Source organism: Petaurus breviceps, unplaced genomic scaffold, assembly GCF_028583685.1.
Source record: "Petaurus breviceps papuanus isolate PSGF00001 unplaced genomic scaffold, PetGlider_PUasm1.0 37, whole genome shotgun sequence".
In the NCBI taxonomy this organism is placed as follows: Eukaryota; Metazoa; Chordata; class Mammalia; order Diprotodontia; family Petauridae; genus Petaurus; species Petaurus breviceps.
The window spans coordinates 78482957-78499826 of NW_027186296.1; the positions used below are offsets into that span (position 1 = coordinate 78482957).

At 36.7% G+C, this 16870-nt stretch overlaps 2 protein-coding genes across 2 annotated transcripts in view; both read right to left on the minus strand.

Annotated features, from left to right (window-relative positions):
- NT5C2 (5'-nucleotidase, cytosolic II) overlaps positions 1-16870 on the minus strand; it is a 266169-nt gene that overhangs the window by 183832 nt on the left and 65467 nt on the right. The gene's annotated exons all lie outside the window — the stretch shown is intronic.
- The window catches only part of PCGF6 (polycomb group ring finger 6), a 30526-nt gene that overhangs the window by 5168 nt on the left and 8488 nt on the right, over positions 1-16870 (minus strand). The window contains exons 7-9 of the mRNA XM_069098860.1: positions 14926-14953; positions 9223-9321; positions 4421-4507 (exon numbers count right to left, since the gene is read on the minus strand). Of these exons, the coding sequence (XP_068954961.1) occupies positions 4421-4507; positions 9223-9321; positions 14926-14953 (214 nt within the window). The remainder of the gene's footprint in view (positions 1-4420; positions 4508-9222; positions 9322-14925; positions 14954-16870) is intronic.

Sequence of the window (16870 nt, forward strand, 5' to 3'; positions counted from 1 at the left end):
TATTCACTGCACCACCACCTAGCCACCCCTGTATCACATAATTTTTGTCAAAAAAAAAATGGAGACTAAACCAGTGTTTTACAAAATGGGACATGTACACCCCAGAGGGTGTGGTACAGAAATATCAAAACTTCTACTTCTATTTACTTATATCTAAAAGAATTAAGAAAACAAGCATTATTAATATTTAGTTTGTGGACTGACACTGGTGTTCTCATTGGTTCCTCATATCAGATGATACTGTGTCAGGAACAAAACATGAGATCCTTGTAGGGAAGACAAGTTCCACGTGTATAGGGATAGATCCTTATGTATTTGTTCATTTTCAGTACAATGTAATGAGATGCAGGTTATGTACGCTCAGCTAAGTGGGCTTATGGATATTATCTAGTTTTAACTAATTTGTAAAATAAAAAGTAGCCTACAAAAATTCCAGCAAAGAAACTGCAGAATGAAGAGAATACTAATAATATGAACACAAGAAAACAAGGAAAAAAACGCCAAATGTCAAAAAAAGTCTGACACTTCTAGTATAAGCATTTTGTCAAGCCATATTACTAAGTAAAAACTGATGATGAGCTAAATCATATCAGACAAGAAGTTGGTCCAAAAAGAATGAAATCATTAAGATTATCTGAAATAAGAGTTTATATCTTCTGTCATTCAGGACAGACCTTATCCCAAGTGTATATTATATTTTCAGATATTAGCCAATGTTAGCATAGAGCCACAAAAATTAGCAAAACTAAAACTAGATTTTTGTTGCCAAAAACAAGTCACTTGTAAAAATTGTGATAAATGCTGGGGATACAAATACAAGGATAAGACAATCTTTACCTTCAAGAAACTTATATTCAACTGAATTGCTCCCTCTAAAATTACCAATGGAGACCCTGCCTCCTCATGGTAGCTCCTTTCTGACCACTAGGCCCAGATTCCAACATTCACAGAACTCAAGGCCTCAACTGTACCTGTAACCTCAACATGTCCTGACTACTGGGATAGGGACACATCTGTGTCAGTAAACACCATCCCACCTCCATCCCCCACCATAGTCAAATGGCTGAAGCTTTGCAAAGGCCCATACACTTGAGGCCAGGAGACCAAATCAGAAGGCTTTTGCAATAGTCCAGGCATGAGGTGAGGAAGATGTGCATCAGGGTTGTGGCAGTGTCAGAGAGGACACATGAGAAATGTTATGAAGACAATACTGACAAGATCTGCTAACAAACTGGACTTAGTGCAGTGCCTAACAAAGTAGGCACCTAATATGCTTACTGATTGACTGTAATGTGAAGATAATATACAAAGTGGTGCTAGAAGTAGCTAGGAATGTTTTGGAAATGGCTAAGAAGTGACATGTAGGTAGATCTGGTTCTGGGCAGCATCGGGTAAAAGATCACCTAGCAGAGTCAAGTAATCAGAATCCAGGTGGTTCTGAAGAGAGGAGGTTAAGGAAGATGGTTAGGCTGTATGGTTCCCACTACTGCCAGGAAGAGAAGTGATGCCCCCTACTACTGCTTTCTTTTTTCAAATGATGCCAATTTTAAATCAGATTCTCATATCCAAAGAGAAGAATTACATTTCTACTTGTTTACAGTATTGATAAAAGTCCAATATTTTTTGCTTCTTTCCCTATACACATTTAAGTATTTAATATACAACATCTCACATGTAATTTCTAAATGGCCACTGCACTTAGGCTGGGCTACAAATGCGAGATTTCCAGTTTTGAAAAGCTGTGTGGAACTCTCTCTTTTGATGCACTTTGTTGACTTCTTCCATGGTGGATCCAGAAGAGGTACCTCAGGATGAATGGGGCTGCTTCACTACCTAGAAATCCATGACCCCATACTTCCAGGCATGCCCTCCACATTTTGATGCAGTTTAGTAATGATGAGGTTGCAGACTTCTCCAAATATCTCTGCAGGGGCTCAAATCCTTCCTTCTCAGAAGTCTGTTTCTTAAGGAACCAATCAACTATTTCATTAGATTTGTTAAGGATCTTCTCTTTGTCTTTCTCCACTTCTAGCTAGCTCTCTGGCCTGTTCTATTTATATACCAGCTGCCTGGATCCCTAAGGATGACCCCGTGATTGATGAGTCCCTGCCTAGAAACCCAAATAATCATGAGAAGGGCACACTGTTCATTCTCCATTTCTAGTTCACCTTCTGGCCTGCTCCAAGTCCATACTGGTTTACTCCTTCCCTGCCCCATCCTTTCCCAGACCCCCTTTATGTCTCATCTTTCTTTATGAGGCTATAAGTTCCTTGAGAGTAGGGCTATCTTGTTTTCCTGTTTTTATATCCATAGCATTTATCACAGTGTCTGCACACAGTAAGTGTTCTACTTATTTATCACCAGTTTTGCCTTGGAGCTTTTCATCCTTCACTGTAGCCTTCACATTGAAAGTGGAAGATTCTAAGAAGAGATACTGTCTCTCTGCTTCTAATATTTTCTTTACCAGCTTTTCAGATTATGGGCTTAATGTCTTCTTTTCTGAGGAGGGTTTTCCATTTTTCTTTTTTGCCTTTTAGCATTCTTTTAATTTACTTTATTGTAGTCATTGTACTTGGTGTTCTTATAACTCTTATAAGTTTATATAAATTTTTCCACATTTCTGTGAATTTCTCACGTTTTTTCTTATTACACAATAACAATCCATTACATTCACACAACAGTTTGTTCATTCATTCTCCAACTAATGGACTCTGACTTTATTTACAATTCTTTGTTACCACAATGAGCTCTGCTATTAAATTTTGGCATTTATGGGGCTTTCCTTTCTGTCTCTGACCTTCTTGGGACATATGCCCAGTAGTTAAACTGCTGGGTCCAAGAATAGGAACACATTTCTTAATTAACACTAACTTGTTTTCCAGAACTCCAGAACCAATTCACATCTCAACCAATGTATTAGTTTATCTGTTTTCCCACAGCCCTTCTAATATTATTTCTGAATTGTTGCCATCTTTTCCAATGTGATGGGAATGAGGTGAAATCTCAGAGTTGTTTTAATTTGTACCAATTTTCATAGAAATAACTTTACTTTTAATTCAAAGATTATTTTTAATTTTTAGATTTTATGCTTCTAAAAAATCTCCATAACAAAATAACATCGTCCAAGAAAGCTGAGGGGGAAAAAAGAGAATCAAGTACAACCTTAGCCTCTCAAATTAGAATTCAGTTATTATGTCATGTGAAGTCTTCTGTGCCTAAGTATAGTATGCCCTGGGGAACACTAATCACCAATTAACTTACACTAAACTTCAGTTAGATTAAAAATCGGGTTTAAAGCTCTCTCTTCAGGTCCATGAAACTTCAAAAACAAATGCTCAAGATTTAAAAAGGTGTTTGGTTTCTCCTTTATGCAAAGAATATCCTGAAATGCTGAAACAGACTGCTTCATTTGTTACAGCAACCTTCTCTGCTCAATGCCCTATCCTGAAGGTGCAACCTTCAGAATTCTGAAGAAAAAAATTTATACCTCAAATTCTGGACAGTAAGACTACAGTACAGTTATACAGGCTTTCTTATTAAACAAACAGTAAAACCAAGCCAGTAAATGATCAACAAAAGCTGGCTAGCCTGTTTTTATTTTCTAGTAATTACATAATCCATATTGTGAGGATAGTTCTTGTACTACAGTGTATCTTCTACAGAGTGATTTTAGTTGTGTTGACTCAATAAAATCTCGGCAAATTGGATCATACATTGGACTTTACATTTTTGATAATAAATTAAAAATACTCATCTGGCCACCTAAAGTCTACTAAAAGAGTTCACTGAAACTTCATTACTGCAAGTCTGTTAATGTGATGTAGAATTAAAAAAAAAGATTCTTGTAAAAGCTCAGCAGAAAACAGCCCACAGCTTGTCTTAACTCTTTAGGAAACTCCTAGAGCAAGACCTTGATTTCCATGTTTTAATTAACATATATTGGTCACTTTAAATTCACTCACATTACCAGGAAAAATAAAACAGAAAAATTAGGTTAACTCTGTTCTTTGAGTGAAGAGGAACTTATATATGATGGGCTAATTAATGCCTTATATGACATTTTTCTTAAAGCAATTGGGGTTAAGTAACTTGCCCAAGGTTACACAGACAGTTTTTTTTGTGTGTGTGTGGGTGTTAAGTATCTGAGGCTGGAACTGATCCTGGGTCCTTCCGACTCCAGGGCCGGAGCTGTTACTCACTGCGCCACCTAGCCGCCCCAACATTTTCTTTCAGTAAAACTAATTAGTTATGTTCAAAGGTTAAAAGTTTAATTTGAAGTAGAACCTAGTGTAGGCTGAGGAATCTTGGCTGTGGAAGGTTTGTTAAAACTTTGCAACACATGGCCCTTAGTTTTCTTTTCATTTCAAATATAGATGAAAGTATTTCCTTGACTAGTATTTTCATAAAATCTGAGACTTACCTGCATTGCTCCATCACCTATGGCACGGCGAATTTCCTTTAGTGTCTGATACTGTTCCAAGAGGTGATCACCACATATTATATCTACCTAGGGGCACAAATAAAAAACTGTCAAAGTGTTTTTCCTGTTTTACATGCCATCTGAATAAATTAAGCCAAACATTTCTAAACAAGCTTTAGCTACTCTATTTTAGGTACATGCTAGTAAACTCTCCAGAGAAAAATTTTATAGTTTTAAAATGGGGCAGCATACCATAGTATTATATTCTGTTCTATGTCCTGGCTATTTCATCACTTGGGTATATAACTATAAGAAATTCAATTAAGTTTTCTGAGCCTGTTTTCCTTATTGTAAAAATTAAGGAGATGCACTAGATAATTTTAATAGTCTCTTCCAATTGTAAAGTTACATGAAAATAGAGTATATTCATATTCATTTATAAGCTACTTGCTTTCAACTGTCTAAAATAAGCAAAACAGAACTTTAAGCAGTCAAAACAGATTTAAGACAAAGACCAAGGAAAATCTTGTGGAAGGAAACCCCTTCAACACCCTAACTCAGATGTTAATATTCTTATTTTATTTGGAAATTTAAAAGTTATCTGGCTTTCTAATCCACAACAGGTAAGAAGCAGCAAATTATACAAGGGGGAGAAAAGCTTGCTATAGGCAGGCACATCAAATTTTGGATGACAGCAAAAGAGGAGATAGGAAAAAACAGCTATACAATTTTTAATAAAATAGTTTAAAAGCACTTGGTATACAGCTAAGTATCCCTATACATTTCAGTTTTTTTGAGGACAACATTGAACAATAATGATGCTTATAATTTGCCATCTAGATTTAGAAAAGGTTAAATGATATTAACATGACTGCTTAGTGAGGGAAAAGTATAAAATATTCTGGGAAGATTTCTGTGAAAAATGACAGAAATGTACAAGTTTTGCTGCTTCAAAGGGTATTTTCTCCTGGATGGTTTCTGTGACACCACAAAATCTTAGGTCTCCTCTTTTCCCGGTTCTTCTTTCCCTTCCCATTCCTAGGGAACTATCCTCAACTCTTCTATAGTTATCTCATTTACTGCTTCCTAGCTTCCAATTATGACTTCTAAGCAGATGGTTCCCAAATTTCCTGACTTCTAGCCTCTCCAAGTTCTAATAGTGCTATATTTCCAAATGAAAAATCTACATCCACTAATGCCCCAAACTGAACAAATCCAAAACTTCACCATTCCTCATTTCACTGTCAGTCAGTCAAACTGCCAGATTTCCAGGTTGCGTATTAAAAAATTGAGACCTTGGAGTAATCTGTGATGTTCTATCTGAAAGCTCACCAATGGCTTCTTTCTTTTAAAAAGTTTCATCATCCTTTTTTGCAAGTAAGTTGAGGTCTCCTCTTCCTTGAATCTAGAGGCAGCATGGTATGTGAGAGCGGGCTTCAGAGCCACAAGACCTGATACATGTTGGTTGTATGATCCTATGCTTAACTTCTCAGTACCTTAGGCATCTCTCTAAATTACAAGTTATAGAGAAGGCCTGGCTTTGGTAGGACTTTTCTCACCCAGGAGTTCCCCTATATCAATGACATCATCCTTCTAGTCTATTCCTATCTCTCTCTTTAACCTCTTTGTGGTATTATGCAGTGCTGACCACCCCTTCCTTGGAGCTACCCCACTCCCATTATTTCCTAAAACATTTTCCTCCGATCACAGAACAAGCATGCTCTGTCTCCATTATTATTCTCTTTCCCCTTCCATTCCTTAACTGCGAATATTCCAAAAGTGGCCTTTTATTCTCCTCAATGCTCTTCCACTATCACCTTTATACTTGTTGATCACTCTCCTTAGTTTTGATCTCTCACCTCTAGACCTGTGTTTTCAGCTGCCTGTATGAAATCTTCATCTGGATAACCCTTAGCCACCTCAAAATGTCCAAATTTTTCTCTTTGTACAAGCTCCCCTTGCCATCTACTCAGTATCTCAGTGGAACAATCAAATTATTCTTCTGGTGCCCTAGGCTAGAAACCTTTGCATCATCTTGTATTGATCCTTTTCCTTCTTCCTCCAAATTCAACAATCACCAGCTCCTGTCACATTAGTCCCTTATTTTCCAATTCCAATCCCACTGCTGTCTCACATTTAAATGATTACAAAGTTTCTATGCTTGTCTCCCTAACTCCAGGCTCCCTCCTTTAATCTATCATGGGTACTGCTGCCGTACTAATCTTTCAAAACACAGATTTATCCATGCCATTTCCCATATGGCTCTATAATGGCTCCATGTTGCCTCTCAAGTCTAAACATCTCTGACTTTTTCAAGACCTGAACAATTGAAAACTCTTCCCTGACTATCAAACCACATTTTCTATTATTCCACATATAAACTCTCTGGTTTAGTTGCCCAAATACACAACACTCATTCTTGCCACCATGTCTTTATACTCATGATACTCCACATGCTTGGAATGGCTTCCCTTGTTTCCTTTCTCTAAATTTTATCCATCCTTCAAAACACAGCTCAAGTCAACAAAGACTCCCCTGACTCTTCCAAACTACTTTGTACTACCCTTTTTCTTTTAATTTTCACTTCATTTACAAAGAGTACCAAACAGCTTATGTTCTCAAATGATTTAATTAGCTTCATTTTCCCAGATATCTTGTAAGCTACTCAAAGGGAGGGGACCATGTCATGTTTCCTAGGCATCTTTCATAGCAGTGGAGCAGTGCTGGGCACAAAGCAGTTGCCAAGTACGCAATTTATCTTCTATTATTTTTTACCACTCACCCCTGATAATACATAGCTGTGTATGAAGGTCACAGGTTAGTAAACATGTCACACATTCACCACTTTGGTAAAATGAATGTTTTAAAGGAAGTCATCATTGGCAGGCTTGAGAAATTGAAGACTATCACTGTCCCTAGTCACTCTCTAGCTTCCTCATCTGTAAAATGGGCATAATAATAGCATCTACCTCCCAAGGTTGTTGTGAGGATGAAACGAGATAATTACAGAACAGTTAGCATAATGGCGGGTACATACCAAGCATTATATAAAAGTTAGCTATTATTGTCATTACCCAAGTCTACTAAGGCTGCTGAGCTAAAAGTTTTCATCAGGTTGACTATGACTCATAGTTACAAAACTCATTTCAGATCAGTAGCCTAGAAAGACTAGAATTCCTGAATCTAAAAGTTTATATGTTTAACCATTTTCTGGTCTGTTACATGTATTTCAGTCTAAATAAAAACTACTACTCACAAAAGTGACCACAGACATAGTGTGTGAATATTAGAAAGACCATATACTTAGCAAAGAAGTGACTTGGAAAGTTGAAGATTGAGTAGAAATCTTGAATATTTTTTAAAATTTCAAGATAGAGGTGTTTGTCTTCTATAGTAATAATAAAACAAATTTCTACATGGCTAAGTCAAGTAAAAGCTTCCCTGAAAAAACTTTAAAACATCAAATATGTAAAGCTTAAACAGAATAATTAGTTTTCCAGTTACTATTCAGCTAAAGAGAAAGTAATCCATAAATCAGAAAGAACCCCCAACTCCCAATACTTATCATATCATATCTATTTTGCTCTAACAGGGCCTATGCCCTTTGATTTTTCTATTCAGGAACGATAGATAATTATGTGTTTATATTTTCCTTTTCAAGGTTCCTGTAAACAGCTATTTATTATGTACTTTTAACTACTTAGAGAAGAGTAAACTTAAGTTCATTGTATCTACAGGATGATGAATAATTCATTTCTTTCGGTCACTTTGTGATAGTAATTCAGTCAGCATTAGGGCTGAAAATGCAAGCTGCATTTTGTTGATCCAAAAAAAAGTATTAGAAAGGCTGGTACAATTTCAGGGTTTTCACCTAACATTTTGTTGTCTTATAATAATCAATAACAGCTAGGATCTTTAAATAAGGAATTTGTAATTTTTTTGTGCTACAGAGCCCACTAGCAGTCTGATGAAGCCTATGGCCTCCTTCTCAGAATACTGTTTTTAAATGTATTACAAAAGAAATCAATTATACTGAAATTAAATTATACATATATCACAAAACCAAAACAAGTTTATGGACCTGAACAATAGTAAAAGAATTCCTATTATGAATTTTTGTACTGTGCTAGAATACAGAAACTAGGTAACACAAAATCATAAGGCATCAAGTTCAAGCAATGAGAAGGTAGGGTATTTTGCTGTGTAATTTACATTTATTCTTTAGCATAGGATTTAATTAAGTATACAACAAAGTTTAAGTATTCATTATTGTAAAAGGTTGAAGGTTTCTCTCTAATTTCATAAATATGGGAAAAAAGAAAAATGAACAAAATCACAGGCTGACATAGGGAGAGCTTTGGTTTCTTTCCAAAAATACTTAAACCAATTAATCTTTGGAGAGATCTAATCTTGGGGGAAAACTGGTTAATAGGTAAACTTCTACCTAGTCTTTTTGTCTACAAATGGTGCTGAGACTGGAGCCCCAAGAACTCTTTATTGCTCCTTATATCCCCAGGTTATTTTTGCTAAGAGGAGCTAAGAAAGCAAGTATAGTGAGTTAAATGTGATTAAGGAGGAAAGCCAAACTGAATATCTGCTTTGATCAATTAATGCCTATGTTGCTCCTTTTGACAAACACACACCATTCTTATTTAGATAAAAATAAGTCTCACTGAATGAAATGTTAAGAGAATTTTACCCTATTAAAACCGAAGGCTACTTAGTAGCTCAAATGTGAGCCTCTTAATGCTAGGCATGAAATAATTTGCCAATCCTATCCTAACTACATATATGCATTATACCTGACAAGCTGGATTGAGACCCATTTTTCTTCTGAGAAATTTTTCAACGTGCCCAATAGTTGCTTCTCCTGAAACACGAACAAACTTCTTTTCCAGTGGCTGTAAGAACATTGAAATTATTTACAGATGAAACAAGTTGGGTTACTTAGCATATTTTAAACACCTTTCATAGTAAAGAAGATTACTCTGCTTCATGAAACCTCTAGTCTAGCCAAAGCCAACATTCTGTTGTTTCCCAGTTCATATACTGGTGCAGTCATCTCCCAGGTCTGGAACGCACCACACCCTTGCTCCCTCCTCATCACCACTTCTCAGAATCCTTATCTTTCAAGGGTCTGATGAGGTGCTTCCCCTGAAGTTACCTTGATACACCCATAGTTAATGAATTATCTCTTCCTAATATTGACTCTCTAGTTCCAATGGAATACAAACTCTCTGAGGACAGGAACTGGGTTTATATTTTAGGCTTGTTTTTATATCTCTAGAGACTAGCATAGTACACATAACAGGTACATAAATAAATTTGAGAACTAAACTGAAAGTTTAAAAAATTTTACTGATGCTTTTTTTTATATCATTGTCATTTTCTGGATTTAAAAAATGCTTTAGTATCTCATAAAACAGATCTTCAACACAGAAGGAATTCAATTTATAGCATCAATCTGTAGGATTAATAACTGAATTAATATAGCTAGAATTTGAACATATAGTCTCAATGTGAGAAGCAGACACCTTACTTGATTATTGTCCTGAAACAATTGTAATCCTTCAAAATAAAATGCAACAGAAAAGAATTCCTATTATGAGCTTTAATACTGTGCTAGAATACAGAAAAATGGATAACACAAATCCATAAGGCATCAAGTTCAAGCAATGAAAAGGTAGGGTATTTTGTCCCATGTCTTACTTGGAAAGAAAAACATGTATTTCTTCCACATTCTACCACTAACTGCAATCTGACTTCCTAAAAGGTTTATATTCCTTGACATCCTCTCTGCTGCTGGCATTCCTCCACTTCTCTTGACCACAAAAGAGCTTAGAGGAAGAGCTGGCATAATTCTTGCTCACCATGGCTACTTTCAGAATGTTTCTGTGTCTTCATCCTTTGAAATTCACATCATTAGACTGCTGTCCTATCCAGATATATGTTGATGACATCTATAAAGGCCCCCATTTCTTCTTCTGTGACTTCAGTCCCTTTGCTCAGTATTCCTCTTTGCCCCAATCCCTGCCCTCCTCCTTCAAGATTCCAGTATTTACTGGAATCCCCCTTTGAACAGTTTGTATTCCCAAGATATCAACCTCAACTTCCAGGATCTCCATCTCTACTCTGTTTGCTCAGTCACCCCCAGGAATGATCACACCTTAAACTTTATTATCTCTTAAAACTGCTCCACCACCTTTAGGATCTTAAACCTTTCAGAGGTCCTTTTCTACTCAGTTTTCTGTTCTCCCTCTCTTACTGTCTGTAAGGGTTATGGGATTTAAAGATCTTCCATGCCCCATTGGACTTGCTGATGTAGCAGGAAGGGGCGGAGCAAGAGGAAGCGGAAGCCAAGCTAGCGTTCCTGCGTTGGCTGGCGGTGGTGGTGACGGCGACAGCAGCAGAGGCAGTGGCAGCGCGAAGCCCTTTTTGAGTTAGGACTGCTAAGGACTTTCTGCTAAGGACTCCTGCTGAGGACTGCCAGGGGCCGGAGCTGCTGGGAGCATTCTTCCAGGACGCTGGGTGGTTGCTGTGAGTGAGGAGAGGAGGACCTTTGCCTGAGGTAGCCTGTTCTGTTTTAAAGGCTTGAAAATGTGGGTGCTTTCTACTTTATCTACCTGTGCCAATATCATAACTACTCTGATGGCTTTCACTTTCTGGTTTTGGGACTCAGTCTTTTGGTATCTTAATAAATTTTCTAGTTTATTTCCTCATATGGCAAACATGACGTATTTTGTAATGGATAATTATATCAGCATATTTGTAATCTCTATAGGCATTGTGAATATGGCATTGCTGATACACTGTCTCAACACCTATTGAAGCTGCTTTTTACTCTCATCTTGACCTCCAGCTCCTCACTCCCTGTTCTCTCATTTTAATATGCATGTTCTGTCTAACTGTCCTGACCATCTGCTTAACCTGGATCAACGAGGCAATTGTCTATTCTTGAGTCCCTTGTTCTTGTGATGCTCAATCCTCACTAATTTTCATCTTTGGTTAAGTGCCTCATCTCTTCCTACTCTGAAGATATTGAATGCTGATATAGGAAGTAACAAAACAGCAGACTTGGTCTATCACAAATTGTTTTCTAATTTCATTGCTGCTACGTGACAATTCTTTTATTCATGTGATTCATTTCCAATTACAATCTCCCAGCAATTATTCCAAACCTTCTTTCTCTTCATGTTTCCAAATCCACTTCTATCTCCTTCTGTCAGAAGATGAACTTGCTTCCCACTTTACTGAGAAGATGGTTGTGAGCTTCCCTTATCTTCCCTCTTCTATATCTCAAAACTTCTACACGTTTACACAACCCTTGGGCAATCATTCAACAAACATTTATTAAGTGCTTACTAAGGCATTGTGCTAAGCACTAGGGATAAAACAAAAAAAAAATCTTAACCTAAAGAAGGGTACATTTTAATTGGGGCATCACATAAATGCATGCAAGAAGAGATTAAAAATGAAGTAAAACTTTTGGAGGAAATAACTGGAAGCAGAATAAATATCTAAGAAGAGAAGACATTAAACTTTACCCAAGTAATGGGCTCTCTGATAGAAGAGGTCAAGTAGAAAGAAATGATTCTATGAGAAAACACAGAAATATAGAAGAAAACCAAAAGACTGAAAAAACACATCTGATATTAAAAACCAAAGACTTGAAACTGGTCAATGAGAGATAAACTAAGAATCGTTAAAAACCATGATAAAAAAAAAAAAAGCTTGGACACTAGATTTCAGGAAATTATCAATGATAACTGCTCTGATCTATCAGAATCAGAAGACAAAGTGAAGACAGAAAGAACCCACCAATTACCTCTTAAAAAAAATTTCCACAGGAAAAGTTCTAGGAATGTTATGACCAAAATCCAGAGCTCCCATGTTAAATAAAAAATACTGTAAGCAACCATTGAGAGGCAGTTTAATTACCAAGGGACTACAGTCAAGATCACAAATGACCTGCCAGTTTTTTCTATAAATGAGAAGTAAGCTTAGAACATACTATTTCAAAAGGCAAAAGATACAGGCTTACAACCAAGAATAACTTAATCTACTGCATTATGCTATGGGGGGAAAATGACCTTTAATGGAACAGAGAACTTTAAAGTATTTCTGATGAGAAGAAAAGAGCTGGGTGGGCCTGATGAAATACAAACACAAAGAGTCCAGATAAACCTAGAAAGATAAACATATTTGAGTGAATAGAATGAGTTATATGATGATTCAGTGATAACATTCTAATGGGGGAGAAGAAATATTCTTTCAACAACTTAATGTCTTTGAAAGGTATTGAAAGAGTTAAATAAGAAAAACAGAGGACTCAAGTTCTTTTTTTTTTTTTAAAGCAATCGGGGTTAAGTAACTTGCTCAAGGTTACACGGCCAGTTGTTTCTGGGTGTGGTACTGAGTATCTGAGCCCGAATTTGATCCAGGTCATCCCGACACTGGAGCCGGAGCTCTTACTCGTTGAGCCACCTGGCTGCCCCTAAGCAATTGGGGTTAAGTAACTTGCTCAAGGTTACATGGCCAGGTGTTTCTGGGTGGGTGCTAAGTGTCTGAGCCCAGGAGGGATTCGATCTCCAGGTCTTCTCAACACTGGAGCCGGTGCTCTTACTCGCTGTGCTACCTGGCCACTCGCTGTGCTACCTGGCCGCCCCGGAGGACTCAAGTTCTATTCTAAGGGGAGAAAGAAGAGAGTTTAAAAGGAGCAATAGAGTAAAACAGAAAAGGGAAGAAAAGGGTGAAAGCTATGTCTCATAATTGGAATGTGTGAGAAGAAAAGTGTTCAGAACAAAGTGACCAACAGTGTCAAAGGGTACAGAAAGGTCAAGGAGAATGAAGGCAAAGGGTCATTAGATCTGTCCACTGGAAGATTGTTGCTGACTTTAGAAACAGCAGTTTCAATTGAATGATAAGGTCAGAAGCTAGGCTGAAGGGAGTTGAGAGAGGAAGTGGACATACTGAATGTGGATGGCTTTTTCAAGGAGTCTGACTTAAGAAGAGGAGGAGAGAAGAAAATGCAGGACACAATATTTAGCAAAGAGAGTTAGAGCTATAAAGGCTTATTAAGGAGAGACTTTAGTGTATTTATAGACAGCAGGAATGAGAGATAGAAGATTAAAGAGAGGTACTAATAATGGGGACAGACAGCTGGAGGGGATGGGATCAAGGGTACAAACAGAGGGCCCTTGGAGAAAAGGGCTATCACTTCATCAGAGACTGCAGGGAAGGAAGATATGATAGGAGAAAAGTCAAGAGGTAAGGAGAGCTTATAAAATGAGGAAGAAGGAAAAAGGAGTTCTCAGTAAATAACCTCAATTTATTCATTCAATCAAAAGACCAAGATTTCAGTTGAGAGGGTGGGGGAAAGGGACACTTTTGTAGGCTTGATAAGAGAAGGTTTGGAACTACTTCTAGGGGAAGTGGGTTAGGGAATTAATTAGGGAGAAGTAGGAGGATTGCCTAGTTTCAGTGAGACTCCAGTTGAAATCAGATATCATTAATCTACGGTGGAACCAGCTAGCATTTGTGAGACTTCCTCTAGCCCCATTCAGCATCATGTGGGTATGAGCAAAGGAGGCAGACGGTAAGAGTAATTCAGGATTGGTGTCAGATTATCTGCATCCTATCTGCTAGGTTTAACTCTTTCTCCCAGATTACTTATAAAAACTAAGTAAAGCCAATCCTATATCAATCCCTAGGAAATTCTATTAAATTTCTCCACCCAAAGAAATACCTATATTCTTATCATTTGCTTGTTCTAAATTGGTTCTCTGTTCTAAAACGGTTCACCAATCCCATGGCAATTTTTAAAAATAGCCTTGAAAGTAAAAACTAATAAAAAGCTTAAAAAAAAGAAAAGGATTATAGCTGATTACCATTTATTCATATGAATATTTACCTCCTCAAAGAGCTCTACTAGATTAGCAAGGCATTTACCCTTAGAGAAGGCATGTTGCCTTTCTCTGAATGATATAGACTACAGTATCTAAGGAGGACACTGGGTACAATGGAAGCCTACATTTTGGAGCTTTAAAGGCAACTCTTAACCAAAGTACATTCCGAAGGAGCTCACTCTTCCCTCTAAAATCTGAAGAAATGATTGAAGCAACAAGTTAGGGCAGGTTAACTTGAGCCAGAAATGTTACATGCAAACACAATTTTAAGCTCTTATAAGGCCAAGTGCCAACTATGCAAAAAATGCTAAGGCATTTTCTCATTGTAGCCACGTTTGTTTAGTACTTGGTTTGAAATATTTTTAAATGGGTTAACCATTTGTTTTTCTTTACTCCCATCTTGCCTTAAATAAAAATCTCTACTTACTACCTCTTTCTTTTCTCAAAAAACATTTTTTGAGAGGCAGATAATGTCCTTCACATATAAGTATTTGTTTTATTCACAAAACATTTTATGTAAATCTCACTGTAAAAGGTAATCTGACTGGGTTTACAGACTACACAGAACTCATTTCAAAGAGATAACTGAAAAAAAAATACCTTAAAATGTCCTGTGCCTTCATTAGCTCTGAAAAGAAAAAACAAATTTCAATTTTTAAATGTCTCACTTTATCATATTAAAAATAAAGTAACAGAGTACGAATATTTGAGAGAGATGAATTTAAGCTTTTTAAAAAACAAAACACTGCTGAGCTAAACTTTACATTTTTAAATAATCAAAGTAGATTAATGTCAACAATCTTGACCCACTTAAATTTTACCGATAAAGCTCTCCTGCTTGTTGTTTCTGCCATCTGGTGGTCTGACACCAGCAGCTTTACCCAGTGTATAACTTTGAATACATTCATTTTAGTAACAAAACAGGAAACTTCAGAATTAATTTAATATTAAGACATTTTTGAGTTCAACAGTTTCCTGCTCATAAGTTTTGGGCTCTTCATAGTTTTTATTTTTTTTTTCTATATTATTTCTAATGACACAAAATTTCAAAGGATTTTGTGGGCTGGCTTATTTATGGTAGCTGTTTTAGAGGATTTCTGTTCAATAATTTACCATCACTTCAAAACTCACACAGCACTTTGCACCTCCCATGAATCTGAGTATTATTTCATATGACTGGTGCCCCTCTGCCATCTTATCTAAACTATATTTTTCTTAATGCCTAGACACAGTACTCAGAAGGCATTTAACATCTATTGTACTGAATTCACCTTACTAAAGCATCATCCCTTACTCCCTTAAAAATACTTGTATGGCTTTGCAAAATTACAGAGATGAAAGGGATCTTAAAGATAATCTACTCTGATCTCCTCACCTAAAGCACAGAGAGGCAACGTAATTTCTCCAGAACCATAGAATCTGAGTTGGAAGAGATTTTAGAAGTTATTTACTCTAATATCCCATACTCAAAATGAATCCTATCTGCAACACTCCTGTTTGAACAAATCCAGTGATGGAAAGATTATTAGCTCACAAAGCAGTCTATTCAATTTCTATATAGTTCTAATTATTGGGAGATTCTCTATATTCAACTGAAATCTGTCTCCTTGTAACTTCTACTCCACTGATTCTAGTTCTTGCTACAGAAAAAAACAAAAAAACTAACCCTTCTTTTACATGACAGCCCTTCATATTACATTACCCTTTCTTTATCTTTTCTTTTCCAGAGAATAAACATCCCTAACCCCTTTAATATTCCTTTTGGACATACTCTGGCTTGTCAATGTTTCACTTAAATTGTGGTAGGCAGAACTGAACACACTGTCCAGGGGTAAAGAGAATACAAGAGGACTACTATAGTTCCCTTGTTCTATGCATTAGATTTCTATCCATGTTAACTAATAAGCTCAGTCTTGTAGAATCTATAATACACTTTCACTTCATATCTCACACAGGTCCCTTATCATCTTTCATGCATTTATGCATCATTTTATAGGATTTTTTTTGTGTGTGTATACCCCATTTAGACTAGAGAGATCTGATAAGCACACAGTACAGTAGAACTGTTACCTCCCTTTTATGGAGTGCTCTTTTTCTTTTTTTTTTTTGGAGGGGGGATGGCAAGGAAATTGGGGTTAAGTGACTTGCCCAAGGTCACACAGCTAGTAAGTGTTAAGTGTTTGAGGCTGAATTTGAACTCAGGTCCTCCTGACTTCAGGGCTGGTTACTCTATTCACTGCACCACCTAGCCACCATGAGTGCTATTTTTCTATTAATGCAGTTGAGAAGATCCCATGAGCTGTTTTGATGATTACATCATGCTATTAGCTTATAATGGGTCATTTTACCTCATTGTACAAATACTGTTCATATTTTTTTATTATTTTAGTGACATTTTCACATTCTATATGCTAATTACAGTTTGAACATTCTGAGGACTTTTTTTAAAGAACTTTGTGTGTTATTCATTGACACATCATTCTGGAAACAGAATAGAGTATTAAGGGACAGCATCAGTTAGACCATAATTTGACCATCTGAGTCT